The following is a 27,672-nucleotide window of genomic DNA, read 5'->3' as shown; positions in this document are numbered from 1 at the left end:
ATAAATAATTATCCTTGCTTTCTATTTTAAATTTCCCTTTATATCTTTAATTGACTTGAAATTTATTTTGGTGTATGTTAGGAGATGGGATTTTAGCTTTGTCTTTTCCAAATGGCTAATCAGCTGTCCCAACACCATGAATCTTTTCTTCACTAATATGAAGTGTTATTTTTATTGTACCCTAAAATCCCATCTATAAATGGGTCTATTTGTAGACTGTGGCCCAATCTTTCCTTTCCTATACCAAGACTATATTGTTACTTTATGCTTTATTAACAGCTGCAGTAAGATCTCCTTTTTTTTTTCTTTTTCTTGGCTACTCTAATGATTCCAAGTGAACTTTAAAAATTAATAAGGCCTACAGCCATGCTACTCTGAACGTGCCTGATCTTGTCTGATCTCAGAAGCTAAGCAGCGTTGGGCCTGGTTAGTACTTGGAGGGGAGACTGCCTGGGAATACTGGGTGCTGTAGGTTTAAAACAAGGATCAATCAAACAAAGAGCAAAACTGCAGTTCTTCTCTCTCCTGCCCGCCAGCACACAAAGGCTTTTAAACAAAACCTGATCCTCAAAGCAGTTCACCCGAAGTTTCCTGTGTGTCTGGGTATATAAGCAGAATATAAATATGTTTACAGAGAAAAATTAGAAGAGTTTTTCAAACCTTAATCAAAAGGCTCTGCTGTAAGTATATATTCTTGCTAAAAAGACCCAAACTATCTCACAGTTGAAGTCTCTGGAAAATTTTCAGAAGTTTAGACAGAAGGAAAGTCACTGACCTATTGCAGGGGAGGGAGACTAGTCAAACAACATAGCAGTAAAAAATAACTGCAAAATTCTAGGGAAGAATCTTAGACATTCTAATCACTGGATTCTGATACTTGGAATCCATATTATGGACACTAAGAAGGGGAAAAAGAAATGTGGAAAAAACGGGTGAGGTACAAAATGGTAGAGCCAGGCACAAGAAGATGCGTAAACGAGACCCAACTGAGACTGCTGCTGTCAGGCACATGGAGAGCTGTCGCCCGATGCTGGCGTGTCCCTTTGTTTCCAAGCATTCCCACCTAGTCCTTCTGTGTGGGGACCACTTTCTTTGTTTTCTAAATAAGATAAATTTTCTCATGCACTTTAAAAGCTTTATAACTATATACGAACAATACACAAAAGTACCAGTAAGGTAGCCTCCAAAACCAGAGTTAGACTAAGAAATCGACATGCATCGGCAAACTCAGAGCCACAACTGAATGGTATCAACACAGTTAAAGAATGTGACACAGAGTGAGTGAGGAAACTCAGCAAATGGGGAGTCTGCTGACGGTGGCAAGGTCTTCACACTGCACACAGGATGGGACTCCGACTCAAGGGTTCGGTGGCAGACCAATGCATGCACCACACTACCTCCAGTATAGATGTTAGCAGTTCTTTGTTTGATGTACCTCAATTCAATGGTGGCTTTTCAAGAAAAAGAATAAATACTACCACATTAAGTAAAATAATTAAATGAAAGACTTACAACAACCTCAGAATCTTCAGTATCAAGTTAAAAACAGTTTATCCCTCCTTGGGGAGAAGGACACGTGGGCCTGACATCCTTAAGCATTTGGATTATCCAGCTCACTCCTCACGGGCTGACTTTGTGTCCACCAAGCAGCCTTCCAATTATATTGCCCTTTGGCACCTGAATTTTCTACATGAAGAGAATATGCCAATATGGAAAGGCAGGTGGTGGGGCCTTTGCTAATGTTAATAAACTCACACTCTAGTTTATTCCCCAGGCTCTTGTGAGCACACTCAGCCTGAATGCTGCTCCTAGAGCTCAAGCCATTTTCTGTGCTCTAACAAATCCGAACTTCTTAGTCCCTCAAGCAAAGGATTAGACCTGGAATGCAGGGCCCTACTGGGGTGCTGCCATGGAGGGAATCCTGCTGGGAATGAGTGAACTGGTCTGCACCACCCCTATTAAATCTCCTCCCATTAGTTTCCCAACAGCACACACAGGGATAGTAAAATTAAACACAACTACTTTGGAACTTGGGAAATTTAAATGTTAAATCTCCTTAACCTTCAAAAGTTGACTGCCCGGCAGGGTGTGGTGGCTCATGCCTGTAATCCCAGTACTTTGGGAGGCCAAGACGGGCCGATCACTTGAGGCCAGGAGTTCGAGAGCAGCCTGACCAATATGGCGAAACCCCATCTCTACTACAAATACAAAAATTAGCTGGGTGTGATGGTGTGTGCCTGTAGTTCCACCTACCAGGAGGCTGAGGTGGGAGGATCACTTGAACCCGGGAGGCAGAAGTTGCAGTGTGCTGAGATTGAAAGAAATCAGGCACATTCCTCAGTCCTGGGCCCAGCAAATACATTCAGCTTGACACCATGTATCTCTCAATTTCCTGGGCCTAGTACAAACACGGCCCAGTGCAAATACAGACACCATATATCTCTCAATTTCCTGGGCCCACAGTGCAAATACATTCCTCCATATATCTCAGCTTGGGAAATCCTGGGAAATCCCTGATAAGGGCGCCGCCATTTGTAGTTTTACTAAAAGCACGGAAACCAATAGATAACTGCTAAATGTATAAACTTAATATGTTAACCAATTGTAATGCTGTAACCTAAAGAATTCCCTTGTTCCCTGTTCCTCTGTAACCTTACAAGTCCTATTTTCATCGGGCTATAAAAAGCGAGCGCGCGCATTGTTCGAGGCCCTCTTGTATGTTGTGAAACGGAGGGACCAAGTTCGAACTTGCATTAAAGATCCTTGCCGCTTGGCTTTGACTCTGGACTCTGGTGGTCTTCTTCGGGAAATAAACGGTCTGGGCATAACAAGATCACGCCACTGCACTGCAGCTTAGGTGACAGAGCGAGATTCTGTCTCAAAAAAAAAAAAAAAAATCGACGGCCCTAACTTTATGACAGCATTATGCAACTATTTTTAATTTACAGTGAAATCAACTTTCATTTGATTAAAAAAAAAATTCGGTCCCCCAAATCAATCTACTTTTCACTGGATCTTGCTAATTAAAAAGCATTTGATTAAAAAATTAGCCAGATGTGAGGTGGCATGCACCTATAGTTCTAGCTACTCAGGAAGCTGAGGTGGTAGGATACCTTGAGCTCAGGAGTATGAGGCTTCAGTGAGCCACGATGGTGCCACTGCACTCCAGCCTGGGCAACAGAGAGAAACCGTGTCTCTAAAAAATATAAAAAAAAATTTAAAGAGCAAAGCATTTGAGCGTTTGCACGTGTGCGTGTCCACTGAAGGATGCAGAAGACGGAAACAGAAATCTTCAGAAATAACTACTCAGAAATAACTAAGGTAAATATAGTTTATAGCTCTTCAATTACTCTATGCAAATTTCCAAATCTCTGTTCTGAATGAGTCAAGGCAAAGGCATGAAAACACCCCTACAGGGCTGCATGTCCACATCTGTGGTAGGCTGCAGACCAAAAGCTTCCCATGTCAGTGCCGACTAGACTTCTAAGTCAGCTGTGTATTACCACTCTGAGTCCCTTAAGAGAGCTGTTGGGAATCACCACAGCAGGGGTGAGACCCCATTCTGCCTGTGCTCCTGACTGACATTCAGTGAGCGGGTACATGCAGTGCCCCAAACATGGTTGATTCATTCAAAAGAAATCTGCCAAAACAGAACAACAAGTAGAGCTAGGTTTAACGGTATGCTCCCTGAAAACTTCTGGAACACATCTCTGATAAGTTCTCACGTGCCAGTCAGCTTCTAAGAAGGCAGAGTATCCTCATCTCCTATCTCCTATTATTCTTGCCTTTCATCAGGGAGTATTGAAGAGGAGGCAGCAGGCAGCAGCAGCCTTTCAAAAATTTGTCAACAGCCTGTAATCCCAGCACTTTGGGAGGCCGAGGAGGGCGGATCGTGAGGTCAGGAGATTAAGACCATCCTGGCTAACACGGTGAAACCCTGTCTCTACTACAAATACAAAAAAAAAAAAAAAATTAGCTGGGTGTGGTGGTGGGCGCCTGTAGTCCCAGCCACTCAGGAGGCTGAGGCAGGAGAATGGTGTGAACCTGGGAGGCGGAGCTTGCAGTAAGCCGAGATTGCACCACTGCACTCCAGCCTGGGCGACAGAGCGAGACTCTGTCTCAGGGAAAAAAAAAAAACTTGTCAATAAAAGACAGCAGGTTGGTCAACCGGAACAGTGCGGCTGAACTCACAGTATTTGACACCAAATACACTTCACCTCCAGCTGCCACCTCCCAGGCCAGGCCTCCAGCCCACCCTCCATACTGATGCTAGCTCTAGGCACTCCACTCCCCTACAGAACCCCCTGCAGTGTCCTGTTGCCCCAGGACCAGGCTAGACCCTGACTCACGGACACACCCTCCCCCATCTGGTGTTCTTTTTGGCTGAGCTATCTGGAAGAGCCTTTGCTACCCTGTGTCCATGAGGCAAGCCCCATCTATCCTTTACTATCCTCAGCTATCATGACTACAAAGGCTTTCCACCTCAGCCCTGCTGGATGGTCTCCACCAGCTTCTGTGCAAATTCCCTATCTTGTACGTTAATTCATTTAACAAATAATTACTACGCACCTAATAGATGTCAGGCATTAGGCCCAAGGAAACAGGAAGAGCAATACTGACAAGATCCATATGCCACACTATGCTTATCACACTGAACTGTAATATTTCTGGGCTATCTTTAAGACGGAAGTCACGTTCTACTTATTTCAGTATTGGTAGCCCTTAGCCCAATGCCTGGCACGTAGTATGTATCCAGTGGACATTTTCGTGATTGTAAAAAATAAGGTTCCAACTAGCTGCTAATCAGCTTTTACAAGTAACTTTATAATGACAAAAATAGCAGGCACTAACATTTATTGAGCATCTACTATATTATCAGGTAATGTTCTGACCCAATTACATGTATTATTTAATTTCCAGAACATCCTATGAACAAGATGTTACACAGCTCCCACTTTACAGACAAGAAATCTGAGGCTCTGAGAGGCCAAACATCTAAAGAACGGGTACACACGGGCTGTCTAGTAAAGATCTTCACGAAGCTGGGAACGCCTACGCATGTGTTGTTCAATACAGTAGCCAGTGGCCACATGTGGCTGTTCAGTGTTTGAAACGTGGCTGGTGCAACCAAGAAAAGGAATTTTGAATTGCATTTTAATTTAATTTAATTTAATTTAGTTTTTGAGACAAGAGTCTCACTCTGTTGCCTAGGCTGGAGTGCAGTGGTGCAATCTCGGCTCACTGCAACCTCCGCCTCCCAGGTTCAAGCGATTCTTCTGCTTCAGTCTCCTGAGTAGCTGGGATTATAGGCGTGTGCCACCATAACCGGCTAATTTTTGTATTTTTAGTAGAGACGGGGTTTCACCATGTAAGCCAGGATGGTCTCAATCTCCTGACCTCGTGATCTGCCCTCCTTGGCCTCCCAAAGTGCTGGGATTACAGGTGTGAGCCAGCACACCCGGCCCCCACATTACTTTCCTGTGGTCTCAGCTATAAAATTACCAACATGGATGTGTTCCATAGCACTTCCTGGGACCTACCTGTATGCCAAGAACCACACTGGACACTGCAGAAACTATCAAAGAAAGCCATCACAGAGCTCCTGGAGGAGAGGGGAGCCCCAGGGGTGCTATCTTCAAAGGCAGAAAGGACATTTCTGTGTGCACTATCAACATAAGCAAGAAAAGAGGGACTGAGCATAAAGTGACCACAGGTTAGAGGAACTCCAGATAACCAGGACAATATGATACAGTTTATGGAAGGCCACTTTTAGCCACTTTTTAAATTTTTTTTTTTGAAACAGGGTCTCGCTCATGCAGTGGCGTGATCTCGGTTCATTAAAGCCTTGACCTCCCAGACTCAAGCAACCCTCCCACCTCAGCCACCCAAGGAGTTGAGACTACAGGGCTGTACTGCCACACCTGGCTAATTTTTACATTTTCTGTAGAGATGGGGTTTTGCCATGTTGCTTAGGCTGGCCTCAAACTCCTGGCCTCAAGCTATCTGCCTGCCTTGGCCTTCCAGAGTGCTGGGATTACAGGTGTGAGTCATGGCACCAGGCCCAAGCTAACTTTCAAGAATGTAGCTACTGCATTAAGTAGAGGGATCCTGCAGAAGGAAATAAATCCATTCCCTTAATTAGCAGTCACTACATGATCTGAATCATGTAGCACAGTATATGAAAAGTTGAGACTCCATGAACATACCAAACAATAGTGACTTGTACTCTTTAAGTGGATAAATTATATGGTATATGAATTATAGTATTTTTCAAAAAGCTAGTAAAAATTAGTAACAAAATATTCAGCCAATCCGAAATCCATTTTTTTCTTCTTTCCACCCCCTTACCCCATCACCAGTCAGCATCTGTTAACAATCTGAAATCTTTTTATTCTTTTTTTTGTTTGACATACAGTCTCACTCTGTCACCCAAGCTGGAGCGCAGTAATGCAATCATGGCTCACTGCAGATGCGACCTCCTGGGCTCAAGCAATCCTCCCACACGCAAGTGGCTGGACTACAGGCATGAGCCATCACACCTAGCCATCAATATATAATCTTTTTTTTTTTTTTTGAGACAGAGTTTCACCCTGTCACCCAGGCTGGAGTGCAATGGCGCAATCTTGGCTCACTGCAACCTCCGCCTCCCAGGTTCAAGCAATTCTCCTGCCTCAGTCTCCTGAATAGTTAGGATTACAAGCATGAGCCACCACGTCTGGCTAATTTTTGTATTTTTGGTAGAGATAGGGTTTTTACCATGCTGGCCAGGCTGGTCTCGAGCTCCTGATCTCAGGTGATCTGCCTGCCTCGGCCTCCCAAATTGCTGGGATTACAGGTGTGAGCCATCGTACCCGGCCTAGCAATCTAAAATCTTAACAAGAAAAGTAGTACTCAGAAAAACACCTCGAATCTTCTGTGGAATGACTGCAAACACATATCTTAGAACTGATGCAATAAAGGCTGAGGAGTGAAATTTGGGCAGGTCTACTTGGGAGCTACACATAATGATTTCAATACTGACTTACAATATTCAATAACTGAATTACGTACAGAACTACACTGTGAGGTAGGTTCACATATAGTGTAGTTCAGGCCCAAAGACCAATAGCTGAAATGATAACATGTTGAAAACATACCTCTTCTAGGCTGAGTTGCAAATACTCAAAGATCCTATATGGATTTCTTCTGCATATTAATCTGTTTCTTTGCACCAACTAAAGAGAAAGAAATACAATATATACAGAACAAATGGAAGCACTACATGTCATAGAGAACGTATTTTAAAATGAACATTTTTCTTGTAAATTCCCAGGATTCACATTCTATTGTGCTAATATTATAAAGAAATGATTACAACAAAAATTTGAGACAGACTCTTGCTCTATTGCCCAGGCTGGAGTGCAGTGGTATGATCATAGCTCACTGCTGCCTCAAATTCCTAGACTCAAGCAATTCTCCTACCTCAGCCTTCCCAGTAGCTGGGACTACAGGTGTGTGCCACCATGCCTGGCTAATTTTTTGTAGAGAGAGTTGCCCAGGCTGGTCTTGAACTCCTGGCCTCAAGCAACCCCCCCGCTTCAGCCTCCCAAAGCGTTGATTATAGGTGTGAGGCACCATGCTTGGCCAAGAAATGCTTTTTTATTACTTGTGTGGAAAAGGAAGTTTTAATCTTTTCACTATGAAGATTCTGGCTTATTTCCTTTTTCCCCTGTGAATTTTTCCTGCAGTTGTAATCATTTTGCTGGTGAATTTTATTTTACCTGTTGCTTTTTTCACCTAATTGTACCTAATAAGCATGTGCCTATGTTTTTTTTTTTTTTTTTGAGACAGGGTCTCACTCTGTTGCCCAGCCTTGATCTCCCAGGATCAAGCAATCCTCCCACCTTAGCCTCTCGAGTAGCTGGCACTGGTATATACCACCACACCCAGCATTTTTTTTTTTTTTTTTTTTTTTTTTAGTAGAAATGAGGTCTTGCTATATTGCCCTGGCTGGTCTTGAACTCCTGGCCTCAAGTGATCCTCCTGCCTCGTCCTCCCAAAGTGGTGTGAGCCACTGTGCCTGGCTCCTATGCTCTTACTATGACTTCATAAACCTCATTTTAAGTCTACATGATATTGCTTTGAATTGGTATCTCATATCCCATTTAGCCATTAGATTGTTTCTAATTTTTAGCGATTCCAGATAGCTCTAGGGTAACTCTGACAGCAAGTCCCCTAATGACATAGCTCTTACCCAGCCTCCCTAGGCTTTTCTCGTGATGGCTGACTTCCACACGTGAGCCCTTCTCGCTCAGCTGTACTCAAGATCAGGTGTAATTATCACCGCATTTTGTTTTCTCTCAAATGAAGGAGAGAACACCATTGGCCCTGCCTTAATTTTATAAATTTTTTAAAAGTTATTCACCAACTTTAGTGTTTTAGTTGAAATGGCCCTCACAGCTGCTGTGGCCCAGAGCCTGCTGCTTCCCTCGGACCTTACAATAGGCCAACTAGCAGCTGCAGGCAAAAGACATCCCTATTAGCCAACATCTCCAGGAACAGATGGCTTTGGAAGAAGCAATTTACTTTCTCCTACTTACTTCCTCATTTGGGGCATCCTCCCTCTCGCTCATGGCACACTCTGCTTCCTCGACGAGCACGTACTCATGGTCAGGCCCTCTGTCCCCAGCATGCAGGAGGCCGACGTGCTGGCTGCCGTCCTCATGGTGAGGGCCACACTGGAGGATGACAGCATCTTGTTTGCAGCAACAGACTTGGGGCAGAGGTGCAGCGTCCTTTCTCACACTTTTCTCAAAGCTGTCTGTTGTTGGGTTGCACCCAGAGCCCTCTTGCAGGCAGCCAAATGGCTCACTGGGATCACCCATACCACCTGACTTTCCAGAGTCCCCGTTTACCACAGAAGGTCTCTCTCCCCCTGTTGTGCCTTCCATGTTAGAAACCATTCCAGAGTTAAGCTCGTCATACACTTGAGCCTCTTCGTTCCTTTTCACAGGAGGATGCTCAAGCGGTTTCGTGTAATCCTTGAGGATTCTGCACACTGTACTCTCATCCTGCCCCTGTCTACGCATCAGTTCTGCTGCCCACTCAACACTATGCTGATACCTGCAAGACAGAAATACTGTTGGAAACAGCACTCAAATTTCAAAATCGAAAAAACAAAGCACATAAAAAAGACTGGAAGGTGACACACCAAAATGTTTACAGCATTATTTGTGAATGGTACATTATAAATAAATATTTTTCTTTTTTATACTTTTCAGCATTTTCTTTTTTTTTTTTTTTGAGACAGAGTCTGGCTCTGTTGCCAGGCTGGAGTGCAGTGGCACGATCTCGGTTCACTGCAACCTCCACCTACTGGGTTCAAGTGATTCTTGTGCCTCAGCCTCCCAAGTAGCTGGGACTACAGGCACCCGCCAGCACACCTGGCTAATTTTTGTATTTTTAGTAGAGACAGGGTTTCGCTATGTTAGCCAGGAAGGTCTCTATCTCCTGACCTTGTGATCCGCCCACCTCAGCCTCCCAAAGTGCTGGGATTACAGGTGTGAGCCACTGCATCTGGTCTCTGTATTTTCTAAGTGTTCTGCAACAAGCATATGCTACTTCTTGTTTCTTTGCTTTTATAATATAGTTTCATTTTATTTGCTTTATTTAAAAAAAAAACCCAGTTTAACAAACCATGAAAATTTATCTAATTTAAAACTGGTAGATTAAGTGATTTAGATAAATAAGCAAAAAAAAAAAAAAAAAGGCCATCTTTTATCAGGATTTTTTTGTATTATTATTACTATTGTTTGAGATGGAGTCTCACTCTGTCACACAGGCTGGAGTGCAGTGGCACGATTTCGGCTCACTGCAACCTCTGCCTCCCGGGTTCAAGTGATTCTCCTGCCTCAGCTTCCCCAGTCCGGGTTCAAGTGATTCTCCTGCCTCAGCTTCCCCAGTAGCTGGGATGACAGGCTTGTGCCACCATGCCCAGCTAATTTTTGTATTTTTGGCGGAGACGGGGTTTTACCATGTTGGCCAGGCTGGTCTCAAACTCCTGACCTCAACTGATCTGCCTGCCTTGGCCTCCCAAAGTGCTGGGATTACAGGTGGAAGCCACCGCTCTCGGCTTGTTTTCTATTATCTTCAATTTTGGATCTCATTATGGTCTCAGATAGATATGCCATTCATAACACAAAGAACTTTTATTTAGTATTGGAAAGCAAAATGAGAATTTCAATAAATATTCATCACAGTGCCTACTAACCTCTTTACAGGATAAGGAGAGAAATGATTTGGCTTATGTAGATTCATCCAAATATTCTCAGAGAAATAGCCCCTTTCTCCACAATACTTTTCAGAGTAGATTTTAATGACAAAATTCATGTTAAGTTTCTAAAACTTGAAGCTAACACCCAAGTTACAAAACACTTCCCAAGTTACAAAAAGTTATAGGCAAAACAATAGGGCAAAGCATCTATGCCTAGGCTGCTGGGATGTGTTCATGTGATGTGAGAACTACCAGATGCTGGAAATCTGAAGATCAGAAGGTCAAATACATTGTGAAACTCAAGTGCTTTTTGCCTGGACCTTCAGTGATCAGTCTGAAAGACATCCAAGACAACACATGGCTTGAGAGAAGGCAGATGTAATTTTACTTTTCACCTGCTTTTACCTGGTTAAGAAGACTGAATAGTGCTTGATTCGGCAGCACATATACTTAGAATGGCCCCTGCGCAAGGATGACATGCAAATTTGTGAAATGTTTCCAAAAAAAGAAAAAAAAGATTGAATATGTCATAGTTTATAAACTGCTATATCTCACACAATTTAACAAGGACACTGGCTTCTGCTATACCCTGATTCCTAAGAATCCTGAAGCTGTCCATACCCTGTTTACCCCACATAAGGATAAACATCAGGGATGTCTCCCTATATACTGGGAATTGTATCCTAAAGATTAACACCTGGTAAGGCTACCCTAATACCTGAGAGACAGTACGACACCGTGACTTTGGTACTGCACATTTTGTGTCCAGCCCTGTTACTTATAACTGTGTGGCAATGCAAATTACTTAATTTCTCTGTGCTTCAATTTTCCCACCTATAAAATGTGGAGATTAGTACTACCACCTCAAAGGGATCTTGTTATGTATTACTTTTAAAACCAGCAAAAAGAACATAGCTGTGCCAAAACCAGTAGGTTGTCTTCTCACCTGGAACATGGCCACCTATGCATACGTTTAAAAGAACTGTCATGTGAGAGGTCTAAAAAGAATGTCAGCTCTTCATATCAACAAAAGCATTGGTTCTACAGGGTCTATAAATTTCCTTTATTTGAACACAAATTTTTGTGACAATATATTTTTCTGGGGAAGGGACCCACAACTTTTGCCAAATTCCCTGACTCAAAACACATGAAAGAACCACTGATTTAAAGGGTCAACAGTTCCTCCTTTGACCAGAAGATCTGGAATGAAGCGAGCACATAGACAGCAATGCTCTGCTCCTTGCAGCAGAGCAGTCAAAGCAGACGTGGGTTCCAATCCTTGCTCCATCACATTCTCGTATTAACTGCATGACCCCACCTCTCTAAAGCTCAGTGACCATCTATAAACTAGGGATAACTACACCTACCTCGTGGGGTTGCAGCAAGGATTAAATAAGACACGTAAAGTGCATAGCCCATAAGAAGTGCTCAATCAATATTACTATCTCATTGTGGAGTTTTTAGGAGTGGCTTGAAAAATAAATCAGACTCAATATATAGTATATTGAAAAAGATGTTAATGAATGGAAATGTCTTAATTCGCTGTTCTTTGAGAGCAGAGGCAGCAGTGCGGGGATGAACACAGCCTCTGGAGGTCTAGGTCCTGGAGTTGGCTCTTCCGTGTGGCTCTGAGTTAAGCCACTTAGTACCTCTACCTCTGTGCTCTTCTGCCATACACCAGAACCAGGCCACACCTGTGTTCCCTTTTCAGGGTCTCAGAGGATCGCTATGAAAGGTCAAAGGAGACTGAGGCTTGAAGAGCATGTAGAAGCCTCCAAGTCAGACATGATGAAAAGAGCCACAGAAACAAATGACTAAGACAACAACATATGGGTCAGAGCTGAAGGCGTCCTCTAGCTGGCTGGCAAGACCTTAAAAAGCTAAGTCTTGCTGCCATCAATCCCAGATGCTGGAGCAGCTGCAGGAAGAGAAATGAGAAGTAAAAAGCAGAAAGCGTAAGGGGGAGCGTGGCAGAAGGACGAGGCAGCAGCCACAACTGGAAGCGGTGACAGGACTGGGGAAAGCAGCACCATCCAGGACCGCAAGGACACAGAACATGCCCATCCAAACATGCCACCGATTCTCATGTTTCTGCACCCTTGAACACACACCTCTCCTATTTGCACAGGGCACCGTTCTCTACTGTTGTACCAATGAAAGCCCATTTATCACTGGAAGTGCACAGCAGAGTGGTTTAGAGTGGTTAGTGCACACAGGTTCTGGGGCCACAGTGCCTAAGTCCACATACTGACCCTGAGCAAGGAGCTTCACTTCCCTGTGTTCAGTTCTTCCACTTGTGGAAGATGGATAAGAACGGGATCCACTTGATGGGAGTGATGTGAGGACCTGAGACGACACACAGGCCCAACACTGGCACGATACTTAGCACTGGAAGGAGCTCGGGGAGTGCTGGTGCGCACACCCACATCAATGCCTCCCAGGCTCTGGCACTGAGCCCATGTAATCTTGGGCAAGCTACTGAACCCTCACCTGAGTCCCCATCTATGAAACGGAAACATCTCTAGTACCTGTCCTTGAAGGTTTCTTGAGAAGATGAAAGGAGATAACGCAGGCAAGCTCAGAGACTGGGATTGGCACTGCTAGAGCAGTCAGCACCTGTTGGACATAATGGCGATAGTATCTCTACCATAACACCATTACAGGACAGCACAACTGTTCACTTCTCTTCCTCTCTCACTAGACTGCAAATCCCTCAAGCTCTTTTCCTCACTCTTGGGTCCCCAGCACCTACCCAATGCCTGACACGTAGTGAATTCTGGCTGAATAAAGGACCACAATGGGGTGGGCGACCAGCACGACCATCAGGGCTGGTCCTTCAGGGCCATACCTCTACCTGTGTCAGTTCCCCAAAGGCATCACAAAAGGGTCCTGACACACACCTTCAGAAAGAGTTACACAGAAGGTGCTCTTCACCCAAAGACGACTATTGTTGGAAAAAGGCCAATTTGAGTGAGTCCACTTGAAACAGAAATCAGAATTTCAGAGGCACCAGCAAAGAAACAATTATGGCCAGGTGCAGTGGCTCACGCCTGTAATCCTGCTGCTTTGGGAGGCTGAGGTGGGAGGATCACTTAAGCCCAAGACCAGCCTGGGCAACAGAGCGAGACCCTGTCTCTACAAAAAATACAAACAATTATGACAAGTATTTAAGTTGAAAAATCAATCTAAAAATATGAACATGAATCAATTTTTCTTATATTTAAAATTTAGATTGTGATTCCAAGTGTTATGAACAAATAATAAATCAAGTATCGATTTTGGTTGGGGGACATATGTAGCTTGCTGACAGAACTATGCTGATAACATCTATAAACATCCTTAGGTTCACACAAGGAAATGAATTGTAATCTGAAAATTTCTTATAAAAAATTAATCCCCACAAGCATACCCCCTTCAAGCAACATTCCTGCACTGTCACTGTGTCGAGTCTATGTCACTTTGTCCTTTGTTATGTTAATGTAAATTCAATGCAAATCGATGGCAAAGTGAACATTTAAATCTTGCAAAAAAGATGCAGGATTCATGAAGTCTATGAAAGTGATCAAAGTATGGCAAAGGGATTAAAAAATGAGAATCTGGCAGTTAGACTAGAGGAGAATTGAAGGAAAAATCAACTAAGGTGATAACACAATAAAGTATATCAAGAGTGTTGAGTAGGGAAAAGAGAATGTCTGAATGCAGACTGAGTTCATGCCAGGCCTGCTTATTAGTGAACAGTTTATCACTTTCACTTCTCAGTGCAACTCCATAACTGTGGGGCCTTGAGTAAGGAATAGTAGGACAATATACACCTCCCAGATTACACGCCCCAGTACCTGGGAATATGACTTTATCTGGAAACAGGGTCTTTGTAGATGGAATCAATTTGATATAAGGACACAGTGACTGGTGTCCTTAAAAGAGGCAAAATATCACATGTACCCGTATGCTGAAAATACATCTATCAATTTTTTTCATGCAAAAAAAAAAAAAAAGGAGAAAATTTGGACAAAGACACACAGAAACACACACGAGAGAATGCCACGTGACCACAGAGGCAGAGATTAGAGTGATGCATCTGCAAGCCAAGGAATGCCAAGGGGTGCCAGGAGCCAGCAGAACTGAAGGCAGGCAAAGAAGGATGCTCCCCCAGAGCCTTCTGAGGGACTGCAGCCCTGCCGACACCTTGAGTTTGGAATTCTGGTGTCCAAAACCATGAGAATAAATTTCTGTTGTTTTAAGCCATCGAGTCTGTGGTACTTTGTTATGGCAGCCCTAGGAAATGAATACAAGGGTCAATGAAACTTCTTGGGACATTGTAGTACTCATAAAGGGATGCTCTTCAGGGAGGCAGCCCTCTCCCTGTGCAGAACCTCTACGCTGGCAAGCTGGCTTGACCTTACGTCATGTGGCCAGCCTAGCCAGGATACAGTTCTGATGGGCGAGCTCCTGCTATTTCTGATCCCTAGGTTTCTACTGTGGTAACCTGTCTATACTATAGTTCCTCCAAGACTGGGGGCTCTGCCAGGTTCTTAGCAGGTCCCTCCCACACACCAGAATCCCACTCCTGACCCCGGCCTGAGGTTACGGCCAGAACAGCCATTGAGATCTCCCTGGTGCCACCACTCCTTGCCACCCCGCTGGCTATGGGGTTGCCAGGCATGTAACCAAAAAGGAGCTGCTGGATTTTGCCCGTATAGGCTAGAAGCAAGATGAACAAAATCACTGAGACTTGAGAAGTTTTATAAGGTTTCATGGAAGAGCTGAGACTTGTACTGTACCACAGGGACAAGGAGGTCTGGGATGGATGGAGACAGCCAACAATCTTACCAAGGGACCACAAAGTGTGGTGAAGAGAGGAGAAGGGCCTGATCTCTGCTCTCCAAGCACTGACAGTCTGAACCTATGTATGACACACGAGGAGAGTGCTGCACGCCAAAGAGGACTGTGGGGACCAGAGGAGCGGCACCCAGGACAGAGGATGGTATGGTGGTAAGGAGAGAAACCCAGGAGAGATCATGCATGAGCAGGATCGAGGACATGCAGGAATTAGCCAGGCCGTATGTGTGTGTTTGGGGAGTCAGGGAGAAACCTTCCAGGAATGTCTAGGATTAAATGAGGAAGGGCCTCTGTGAAAGCCTCTTTCTCGGACCCTACAGTGTACCTGGAGGAACGGGGACAGGACCATCTGTGCCCACTGGGCAGAAGGCTGGTTCAAAATCTAGGCCCAAGAATATGAGGACTTAATAATAAATATCCTGTAATATCCTATTACAGGATAGTTATTCATAATTTGGAAAGAATTCAACTGGCAAAACAGTATTTAAACAAACCATAAACTCACGTAAGGCATTTCAAAAATGACTTGATTCACATTAAATTCAGACATCATTTTCAAGGATACATCTACTACCAAAAAGAGAAAGAAGAAAAGGTGTGGACTGGACTACTACATGGGACAAGACTACCTAAAAACATCTGACTTAAACCATCATTTTGACAGAAGCCAAAGTTTGTTATGACTTACCTCTTTGATGTGATGATAGGCATGTTTGTCTTCACATCTGGAACAAAGAAGTTCTATTAGTTTCAGGCAAATTTCCCAGAAAGGGAACAAACACTAAAAATCTAGGAAAGACTGAGAATTTTAAGGTTCACAAAATCACACACCTAGAAAGTTAATACTGTCCAGTCAGCAATGGCAAAAATATGCTTTCTATGCCATCCTTCCCTGAACCCATACCCTTGGCAGGTGCTGCCCATCAATCACATCAGCTTTGGTGGGCTTTAGGGGACCTCAGAATCCTTCTCAACTCAGGGCTCCAGCTAAGCAGTAACAGCACGGGAGGAAACCTCTCTGCCATGGCTGGATGCTCATTCCAACTTCCAAATGAGAATGCTGAGGCCCTAGAGGTATGAACTTCATCTCCATTCTTCCCTCTTCACTGAAAGCTCCTTACATGTATATCGAAAGGGCTGGAAAAGTGAACTTGATTGCAGTGTTGGTTTCGGATGTGGATTTGGGAGTTCAGGGCTTCCAGCTCTAGCTCCCTGTGCAGAATCTCAAACTGGCTTGACCTCACATTATTTTGAAAGCCAGCCTGATGAGGGCGCAGTTCTGACAGGCGGGCTCCTGCTGTTTCTGAATCTTAGGTTTAGTAACTTGCCTGTACCCCCGGCATAAACAGGGCATCAGGTGGGAGGACTCTTTCCGCCCAAAATGTTCATCAGGTCACCCAGCGGTCTGGTTTTTCGTCCTGGTCTTTTCCTAACTCTGCCTTTGGGCTAATTACTTCTCTTTTCCCAAACTCAGCCTCTTCTGCATGCATTAAAGGCTTGGAAGAAATGATGATCAGCTTTAACACCAGAGGAAAGTGATCACACCTAGCCAAGACAGCACACCTAGTGACTACTATGGTTGCTGTTTAAAGCCAATACATTTTGGGGTGGTTTATTAAGCAGCATTACTGTGACAAGAAGTAACTGACACAAAGTCTATCCCATTAGGTTGAACAATCAAATCACTATAAAGTTACTCAAATGGCCAGGCTCAGTGGCTCAGTCCTGTAATCCCAGCACTCTGAGAGGCTTTGACAGGTGGATTGTCTGAGCTCAGGAGTTGAAGACCAGCCTGGGTAACATGGTGAAACCCTGTCTCTACAAAAAACACAAATATTAGCCAGGTGTGGTGGCATGCACCTGTAGTCCCAGCTACTCGGGAGGCTGAGGTAGGAGGACGGCATAAGCCCAGGAGGTGGAGGTTGCAGTGAGCTGAGACTGCGCCACTGCACTCCAGGCCCTATCTCCAAAAAAACCGAAAGTTACTCAAAATAATTTCTCCCTGTGTGGTTATACAACCAACTTGATATAAGCTTTCAGTTACTTCATTTCTATATTTTAAAAAATCCCTTGTAAAAATTTAACTTTTTTTTTTTTTTGGAGATGGAGTTGCATTATGCCACCCAGGCTGGAGTGCAGTGGTGCGATCTTGGCTCACTGCAACCTCTGCCTCCAGGGTTCAAGTGATTCTCCTGCCTCAGCCTCCCTAGCAGCTGGGATTACAAGCGCCTGCCACCAAGCCCAGCTCATTTTTGTATTTTTAGTAGAGACAGGGTTTTGCCATGTTGGCCAGGCTGGTCTTGAACTCCTGACCTCAGGTGATCCGCCCGCCTCAGCCTCCCAAAGTGCGGGGATTACAGGCGTGAGTTACCGCGCCCAGCCGACTATTATTTTTTTAAACAAGTGTTGGCAAGGATGTGGAGAAATTGAAAACCTTTGGTGCATTGCTGGTGGGAATGTATAATGATGCAGTCAATGTGGAAAATAGTGTGGCTAGTTCTTAAAATGTTAAACAGACAATTATCATATGACCCATTGACTCCACTCCTGGGTATATATCCAAAACACATAAAAAATAGACTCGGATACGTATATGCCAATGTTCATCACAGTATTATTCAGAAAAGCCAAAATACAGAAACAATCTAAGTGTCTATCAGCAGATGAGCTAAAGGCACTATGTCCAAACAATAGAATATTATTCCACTATAAAATGGAATGAAGTTCTGATAGACGCTATGGCAGAGACGAACCTTGAAAACATGCTAAGTGAAAGCAACAGACACAAAAAGGCAGATATTTTATGATTGTATTTATATATGAAATATCTGTAATAGGTAAATTCATAGATGGAAAACATATAAAGGTTACCAGGGACTGAGAAGAGAGAGGAAAGGGGGAAAAGAACACAAAGTAAATGCATATATAATTTTGCTAGACATTGCCAGATTCACCTCCGTGAGGGCTGCACCACAAGCACCCCACCAGCAATGCAAGAGAAGGTCTGTTTCTGAAGTCCTCAGCAATGCAGTACATTGTCAGACTTTTGGATTTCTGCCTGATTGTTGAAATGGTATCTCAGTGCAGTTTTAATCTGTATATTTTCTTACAATAAAACATTTAAAAGATCCTTTCTAATTATGTTTTAACATGCTGGTATTGGTTCTTAAGTAATTACCATGAAAATTCCTTAGAGAAATACTCTAAAACAATTGCAAATTAAAGAGAATCAACAAGGGAGAACTACACACACACACGTCATGGCTATTATAAATTCTAATTCTGGAAACAAAATTTTAAAATTTTTGCATAGTGCCACAGGTGAGCAGGTACTTAACTACCAGTACCTGCCACAGGCATAGTACTCTGCTAAGCAAACACTTAACAACAGAAAAGCCCAATTAACACTTGATAATTCTAGAAATTAAACACGCTGTCACTCAATCATAACCCTTTTGCTCTGATTAGAATTATTCTTTGGCAGTAAAACTGCCAGTGTACATGTTACTTCTCTAGAATTTTACTATACAACCTGAGGTATAAGATCAAAAATAAAGGAAAATGATAATTTGTCAAAAGAACTGAATGATACAACTTTACCTTTCCATTTAGCAACCAGTTTAGGATCTGAAATTGTGAAGTTTGGACGGCTTCTTGAAAGAATACCTTTTCCAAAATAACCCTTCCAGGAAGAGAGAAAACAAAGTTAGTTCATGTTTAGTTGCCAGTTTTTTAGCTGAGGTAGAATATACAGTAATCCCTCAGTATTCACAGGAGGCTGGTTCCAGGACCTCTGGTGGATACCAAAATCTGCAGATGGTCGAGTCCCCAATATAAAATGGTGCAGTATTTATATATAGTCTATGTAGGTCCTCCCATATACTTTAAATCATCCTAGACTACTTATAATTTCTAATGCAATGCAAATGCTATGTAAATAGTTGTTATACTATATTGTTTAATACAAGAAAATAAAGTCCCCATTTAGTACAGATGCAACTTTTCTCCCCAAATATTTTCAATCTAAGGTTGGGTGAATCCACAGAAGTGGCACCTATGATACGGAGGGCCGACTGTACCCATCTGAGTTAATAAGAGGTTCGCTCCACTTTCCATGTCTTGACATTTTCCCTCTGATTATCTAATGACGACTAAGGATGTTCTTAGCATAATACCTTTCTAATCGCTTCAAAAGTACTAGTAAGCTTTTGGCACACATCATTTATACTATAACTAATGCTTTTGGTCTAGGTCTTATAAGCCGAGGGCAGGCAGAAGCAGAGTTTCTTCTTTACATATGGTTTGGGAACACACTGCCTGAAAGCAGGAGCCATGCTGCCCACCAGGTCCAAAAAATCCTCTTGGATTCTTTCATACTCCAGAATTGACGTATTCCTCTCATTCCTGCTGATTCCAAAAACAACATGTATTTTTCCCCTTTTTACTATAAAATATTTAAACACACAGAAAATTGAAAGAATAAAACAAACACCCCTTTCTCCATCTAGATTAACAATCTGAATAAAGAGGCCAGGCATGGTGGCTCACACCTGTAATCCCAGCACTTTGGGAGGCCGAGGTGGGCAGATCACTTGAGGTCAGGGGTTCAAGACCAGCCTGGCCAACATGGTGAAACCCGGTCTCTACCAAAAAATACAAAAATTAGCCAGGCATAGTGGCATGTGCCTGCAGTCCCACCTACTCGGGAGGCTGAGGTGGAAGAATCATTTGAACCTGGGAGGCAGAAGTTGCAGTGAGCCGAGATCATGCCACTGCACTCTAGCTTGGGTGACAGGGTAAGACTCTGTCTCAAAAAACAAACAAACAAAAAACAACTCAGCAACAACAAAAACCAAGAGGAAATAACGCATACAGCACTTTATAAAGCCTCTTGCTTAATGTTATATACTGTAAATGAAGGCCTCCCTGGTGAGCTGCCCTTGGCCTACCGAGACTCCCGCCTCACCATGGCCAGTGCCACCCACTCTTCTATAACATGTCTAGAGAAGGCACATTTATGGAGACAAGACGCCGATCCGTGGCTGCCTTGGGCCGGGAGTGGGAGCAGGGATTAAGTGTGATGGGCACAAGGGAACTTTGTGGTGATGGGAATGTTCTAAAACAACTGTGGTGAGAGTTGTGCAACTCTATAAATTGATGACAATCACTGAATTGTATACTTACAATGGGAGAACTTTATAATTGTAAATTATAACTTAATAAAGCTGTATTTTAAAAATGCCCACAGCAATGAACAGACTATGGGAATTTTTTTTTTTTAAGAACTACCAGTCTTCATTCAACTTGATCAATGCTGGAAAACAGTGAAAACTAGAACTCGTCCTCATCTGAGAAGAGGTCTCCAACCAGGAGGCAGCAGATAAGGAGCTTCACGCCAAAGCCCCACCTGATCTGTGCCTGAGCAGGGACACCAAACCACGCTGTGGCTACCTCTGGCAATAGAATGGGAGTCAGTGGGGAATTTTCACTTTTTTATCCATTACATTTCTGTAAATTACTTTTTTTGTTCCTTCAACAAACATGCACTGCTTTTACAACTTAAGACAAAAAAAAAAAAGCCAATCCATTGACTCCACTTCATCATTGAAATAAAGGTTTATGGGCAGGGGTGCTCCATCTGTTATTCTATTACCCTAATGTACGGCTTTTGGGCACTAACTCAAATTGTACTTTTCCTACAACTGCACCAAACTGCAAGGAAAGAATACACATTGTTCATGGTTGGTGTGGGGGGATGGCTGGGATGGGGAGAAGGAAAGGACTGCTTGCTCAGGGTTGTCTGAAAGTAATCCTACCGAGGCTGCCCGCACTTACTTTCCCATAGAGCTGCTCAATGTCCTCTGCATTCCTCACAATCACATTGTTGTTAATCATTTCAGCACGGAATATCTTGAATTCTTTCTGAGGACCATGGTCCTGTCCAAAAGGGATTGGCAATGGAGACTCGTAAGTCTCATACACTCTTCTTTTCCTCTTCGGGGCATGGAAAACTGCTTCTGCCATTTTTCAGAGGAGGTATTCTTTAAAGAGTAGATAACAAAGAGAAAGAAACAATCAGTAACTACCTTGATTCAAAATGTGAGTACATCTGTACCTAGGCTCAGAAAACTTAGGGGTCTGTGGGAAGAAATCAAGTATAAAGCAATAAACTACAAGTAATAAGAACAGTTTGTGTGAGCAATGTAAATCACATTGACCTGGAATACGGCAATTAATCCCCCAAAATAACCCCCAGGAAATGAGTGGTAATCTTTCTACTCCAGTTGACAATGCTGAGACCTAGTGACGTGCCCAAAGCTGCAACGTTAGGTCTCCAGAGAGCAAGCACAACAGGATTTCTGTCTGCTAGGAATGCTTCCATTTCACCCACCCAACAGACATTTACTACCAGGAATTCCTGATAATCATAGGTGCTGGGGAAACAAAGACAAAACCGAGACCCTGTCCTCAGCAAATTAAATCTTGGAAGCACTTCATTTTCCAAGAGGATCTTAAAATACACACTAAACACTGGGTCAATCAGCTCCCAATTTTTAAAGTACATTAATAAATAATAATGACAGCAGCAGTTATTCAAGGGTTGATTATATACTACCAAATGCTACTGGCTTCAAGCAGGGACTCTAAAGTCAGACTACCAGCATTGGAATCAACTTTACCCCTTTCTAGCAGTGTGATTTTGGGCAAAAGTCACTGACTCTGTGCTTTAGTTTCCTCATCTGCAAAATCAAGATAAGAACAGACTCTATCTTATAGTTAAGATCCATAAAGTACTTAGAACAGTACCTGGCACACAGTGAGTATCATGCATGCATCAGCTATAATTAGTATTACAGGGTGAGCAGTAGCAACACCATTTTATAAATAGGAAACAGACTCAGGTTAGAGAGATTTGTAGAGGACCCCGAGTGTGGTAGTACTGGATGACCCAGGTCTGTTGAACTCCCAAGCCCATGCCCTCTCTCTGGATTCTGCTGAAAGCACAGGCATGGTCCGTCTACTTTTGTCTGATGACTATTTCTCAAAATCAGACGGTGAAGGGTTACTGAGCAATAATGGAATTACCTATCGTGCACCCAGCACTACAAGGGAGAAGAGGAAGCCAAGGCCAGTACGTGTCCCTCTGGGGCCATACATTGGACCCAAGAAGACAAAACAAGTATATAACATACCTGGAAGCATAGAAAGCACGGTGGAACTAATGGAACAGGCTGTGATCCACTAATGTCTAAAGGAGGGAAGTAAATGTGAGCATATTGTGTGATGCAGGCACAGAGATAACGGCAGATGCACTTAACCTAGGAAAAGTTAACCATATACGTGGGAAAACAATGTAAATGGTGTAAGACATTCCACTCAAGGAGCAGCTGTCCTGGAATGAGGTGAGAAACTTGAATCTGCTGCTCCCTCAGTACTAGGTCTAGACTTGATTTCAACTGAGAGCTTACCTGGTGCTTGAAGATACAGTGCAGCTAAATCATACACACATTTAACCTACATGACTCCAAACCCTCAAAAGGGAAAAAATAAGACTAATTACTTAGGTGGTTCCTGCACTCAGTACTTGCATCCCATTGGCAAGGGACGCCATCAAGCCTGAAAGAGTCAAGAAGGTGGCCAAAGCTGAGGGAGGGGAAGGTGAGTGGCTTTAAGAGTGTCATGATCATTAAGAAATGAAAAGGCTTATTCAATGTGTGATAATATCTTTATCCAGCTTCTCAAGGAAGAAGCTGAGGAATTATATGAGGACACAGAAAAACACAGACTAAAGAAGAGTTAGAGGAATTGATACATCAATTACAAAGATAACTATGAAAAACAAGAAGAATCAGGAAGTTGGAACCTTCCTAGAATTGCCAGTATTCTAAGCAGCAACATGCTAGATTAATTTCTAAATAAGGTATCTTGAAGGAATTACATACTGAGCATTACTTTGTACATTTTATATTTATGCATGCACCCTGCTGTATTGTGTTTATAACATAACCATGTCTACTACATGTTCACAGGAAACCTAAGAGATTTTCTTAAGAGCATATTTTGACTAGGCTTTACCTTGCTTGCTGACTTATCCTTCAGCCCAAGCCAACTATCACATTTAGTACTCGATTGGAGAGACATTAATTTATTCTAAAACTGAAAATAAACACTGCTTTTTGGGGACAGGATGTTGGTCTCCAGTAAGGCACTTTTTGAAAGACTTCCAGGAATGGTTTGGACTTTTATGGGATTTTTCACTTTTATAATAACCTCTGCTCAGCAGCTGACATATATATTACATTTGGAATTTTAAAAAATGAAAAAAGATTTAATGGCCACCTTCAAGAAGTTCTAATAAATTCAACAAATAAAGAGTTGTATTTTAGTTTGCCTCATTTGTTCAGCGTTTTTCCCTCTCAGACTGCTGTCACATCTAAAAAAGGAAAGACTTAGCTGTGACACTTGATTGAAAGAACTCTGTACTCCAACCCAAGTGTGTGGGATTGAAGGGTCCCTGAGACAAAACACCCCTCATAATCCAAGTTCTTGTGTCACTCTTGCTCACGTGGCTGCTCACCCCTCAGGAATTTGGCTCGCAGTGGGCCTTCCAGACGTGCAAAGCCACCATTATTATTGTGTGACCTTGCACAACCCACTTTCTCTAAGCCCAGTTTCATCTTCAAATTGAACAGGACTGGAAGAGTCTGGCAGTTCCTCAAAATGTCAAACACAAAGTTACGACATGATCCGGCAACTCCACCCCTAGGTACAGACCTAAGAGAACTGAAAACATATGTTCATGGAAAAATTTGTATGTGAATATTCACAACAGTATTATTCATAATAGCTCAAAGTGGAAACCATCCAAATGTCCATCAATAGTTGACCAGATCAACAAAATGTGGTCTATCCATATAACCAAATATTTGGTCGTAGAAAAGGAATGAAGTTCTGATACATTCTTCAACACTTGAAAGCATTATGCTAAAAGAAGCCAGACACAAAAGACCACGAGACAAATTAATATAAAGTGTCCAGAATAGAGAAATCCATAGACAGATTACCAGTTGCCAGAGACGGGGAAAAGTGGGCAATGGGGGGTGGGTGGTGACAGCTAATAGACAGGGGGTTTATTTTGGAGGGTGACGAAAATGTTTTAAAATTAGATTGTAGTGATGGTGATGGTTACATAACTCCACGAATACTAAGACCACTGACTTGTACGTTTCAGAAGGGTGAACTTTACAGAATTACATGGTATCTCAATAAAGCTACTTTTAAAAATTCAGAAGACATCCCCCAGGCCATGTCCTGCAAGAACTGCTTCGCAGATACCAGGGTGAAGCTTCTAGAAAAGATCGAAAGAAACTCTCTGGGAAGGCAGAGCTCACTTCCCAAGGGGGAGAAATTCAAGAGGACAAATCAGACGATCTCTAGTTTCATGGAAGAGTCCTCTTGTGCTTAACTCGAAAGGCTAAGCAGAGAAAAGACTGCATTTACCATTCCCCATATCTGCAATGGACATTCAAGAAATGGTTCTTGGCCGGGCGCGGTGGCTCAAGCCTGTAATCCCAGCACTTTGGGAGGCCGAGACGGGCGGATCACGAGGTCAGGAGATCGAGACCATCCTGGCTAACACGGTGAAATCCCGTCTCTACTAAAAATACAAAAAACTAGCCAGGCGAAGTGGCGGGCACCTGTAGTCCCAGCTACTTGGGAGGCTGAGGCAGGAGAATGGCGTAAACCCGGGAGGCGGAGCCTGCAGTGAGCTGAGATCCGGCCACGGCACTCCAGGCCGGGCGACAGAGCAAGACTCCGTTTCAAAAAAAAAAAAGAAATGGTTCTTTAGTGCCACGGCAGGAGAATAGCATGCAGTAAGAGATGGGATGTGAGTAAAATAAGAAGAGTAAACTGTAGGTATCAGATGCCAGAGGCACTAACTGTGCCATGTGCTGCACATGTGGGTACTATAGTCATGCCTTGGTATCCACAGAAGGACTGGTTCCAGGACTCACCCGCTACCAACATCCGCAGCAAGTCCCTTACATAAAATGCAGTATTTGCATGTAACCTATGCCCCTCTTCCCATCTACTTTAAGTCATCTCTAGATTACTTAGATTACTTATAATACCTAACACAATGTAAATGCCAAATAACTACTTTTTTTAAACGTCTTTTTCCAATTATTTTTGATGCAATATTGGTTGAATCCACAGATTCGGAACCTGATAGGAACAGCTGACTGTACTATCCTCATTCTACAGATAAGAAAGAAGAGCCGTGCCTGAGGTGCACAAAAACACACAGGAAAGACTGGGTTAGTTGTCAAGAGGTTTGGGATGCAAAGGCTGGTTTGGAATTGGAGTCACTGCAGGTTCTTAAGTTGAGAATGATGACTGAAAAATGCAGATTAAGAAAATTAAACCTGGGAGTAGTACATCACACACAGTGGCCCTCAAGCTTAGCTACCCTTAACGCCTCACGCCGTCACCTGCAATCAATTACATCAGAATTTCCTGGGTGGACCCAGGTGATTTTAACATGTAGCCAACCACCTGTAACAGCACGGTCTATTCAAATTCACTTAATCCCAATAGCCCCCTGAGGTAAAGACTATTTTTATTTCCATTGTACAGATAGGGAATGTGACTCAGAGGGGCCTGGAGCACCCCTGAGAAATCGTTACTTCTCCTTTCCCCAACCTGCGCACACCTGACTCCCGAGCTGCATATTCTTACTTTCTATTAAAAGCAAGGTCTGTTTCTTATTCTTCCCTTGAGTACACAAGCTAACACCTCTTAGGTGCTGGTAAATGTCTATCAGAAGAACAAACAAAAAAGTGGGAGGCGGCTCCATTTAATTTTCCAACCTTCCTGGACTAGGTGCCAAACAAATGTGGTTTAAAAACCTCCCACCCAGCAAATCTCACCTTCTCCCAACCAAAACACGCTTCAAGCACCACCTGCGCACCTCCTGGGCTCAGTGAGGCAAGGATGAAAGGGACAAGGTAAACAGTCCTGCCTCTGGGGAGCTTTCAAGTTAGAACCTGAGAATAAGCCATATAAACAGATGACAAGCCTTTGAAAGTTGTTGTGAGGATTAAATGCATAATTTTGCAGAAGGCGTTTCGTTCGGGGCCTACCACGTGGAAAGCGCTCACCAGACGACAGCTGCAACTATTAATACAAATAAACAACTGCGCACCCAAACAGCGTTAAGGGCCCCGCGAATTCCTAACTCCCTATCTTAACTTACCCCTTTGCTTCTTTCCCCGACTACCCCCACACCCGACCGAATTCCACCAAAGGCTGAGGCTCCTCTCGGGCATCGTCAGCTGCACCCTGCGCCCCAGCCCCACCAGCCCTGAGCAAGGCGTCGGCGTTTCCCAGAACCAAGGGCTGCAGGCGCACGAGGAAGACGCGGAGGAGACAGTGAGCGGGCGCGCTGGGAAGCCTGGCTCCCCGTCCCGGCACTGTCTCGGCCGGCTGTGCGACCCCAGCACAGTACCTGGGCCCTTTCCGCTCTCGCCCTGGAGGGCTTTCGGAAGAGCGAGATTTCCTCTCGCGACAAAACACCAAACTCGGAGGTGGCCGCGCGTTCTTCGCCCAGGACCCTTACCTTTCTTGGCCCCAAGCGCTCGCCGTTACCCCGGCAACGCCGGCCGTGGGGCAGACACCACTGCCATCAAGCAGTGCGGCCGCAAAGCCAGCCTAGTGCGCAGCCGCAGAGCGCCTGTCGGGACTTGGTGGAGTGCGCCTGCGCGTGGCGGCTGGCGGGTGTTCTGTGCGCCCCTCTGCCGCTGCGGAGTATGCGGCGGAGGCTGGGTGTGCTCTTTGCCGCTTTCTGCAGGATTGCACGGATACCAGAACGATCCTGCAAGACGCATTTTACAGATGAGATGAAGTTACCTGTCAAATGTCACATAGTCACGTGGGAGGTGGGAGAGACCTAGAGTCTTCGGCTGTCGGAGGATGGGATATTTGAGGCGACCGGCAGGATTTTATTAAATTAGCCCTGAGGAAAGTGATCTCATCTTTCTCAATGTAGAAAGAGGATCACAGTAGCGCACCTGCATACGCTGCAGGATGCGGAGAACTTGCAAAGACCCTTCCTCTGGCAGACACCTGGCCAGAAGGCTGTGTGTGCCCAGACTGCCTGTGCAGTTAAGGGACAACAGGTGGCAGGTCCACCTGCTCTGCATCCCCATTTTCCCCTTCACTGACTGTGTGAGCTTGAATGACTGACAACCTTTTTGAGCTTAAGTTTGCTGAAAAATGGGCCATCAGAATTATGGGAGATGAACAAAACTAGAGTGCAATAGGAAGTGTAAGTTTCTCCTGACCCGGTTATTTTAAAGGAGGCCTATGGGGAGTCCAATATATACCTTCCCAAATATGAATCACAGGAGTTCCACCTCACAGACTAGGCAGGAGGCAAAGAAGGGTTGCAAGGATGAGCGGCAAATACTGCTAGAGAGATTCATGGTGCTAGATGTGATGATGGATGTTGAATTTTGGACCTTGGCCAATGTTCTTGCCTCCATTCCTTCATGCATGCTGTTGCCTCTATGTTCCCTCCC

General features: G+C 43.9%; 1 protein-coding gene across 6 annotated transcripts in view; it reads right to left on the bottom strand.

The window, feature by feature from the left end:
* TSEN2 (TSEN2 tRNA splicing endonuclease subunit) overlaps positions 1–26,797 on the bottom strand; it is a 48,958-nt gene extending 22,161 nt beyond the window's left edge. Inside the window, exons 1-7 of one of the 6 annotated variants that reach the window (XM_011952330.1) lie at positions 26,712–26,797; positions 20,927–21,132; positions 18,692–18,773; positions 15,780–15,816; positions 8,895–9,102; positions 8,580–8,717; positions 7,137–7,214 (exon numbers count right to left, since the gene is read on the bottom strand). In XM_011952330.1, coding sequence (XP_011807720.1) covers positions 7,137–7,214; positions 8,580–8,717; positions 8,895–9,102; positions 15,780–15,816; positions 18,692–18,773; positions 20,927–21,115 — 732 coding nt within the window. In that variant the 5' untranslated portion in view covers positions 21,116–21,132; positions 26,712–26,797. Of the gene's footprint in view, positions 1–7,136; positions 7,215–8,579; positions 9,103–10,657; positions 10,715–15,779; positions 15,817–18,691; positions 18,774–20,926; positions 21,133–26,348 lie in introns of all 6 variants that reach the window. The other 5 variants (XM_011952325.1, XM_011952328.1, XM_011952327.1 and 2 more) reach the window with 5 other exon arrangements.
* Positions 26,798–27,672: the final 875 nt, after the last annotated feature.

The sequence above is a fragment of the Colobus angolensis genome, unplaced genomic scaffold (genome assembly GCF_000951035.1).
Source record: "Colobus angolensis palliatus isolate OR3802 unplaced genomic scaffold, Cang.pa_1.0 Scaffold34, whole genome shotgun sequence".
NCBI lineage: Eukaryota > Metazoa > Chordata > Mammalia > Primates > Cercopithecidae > Colobus > Colobus angolensis.
This window is presented reverse-complemented; position numbering and strand designations above follow the sequence as displayed.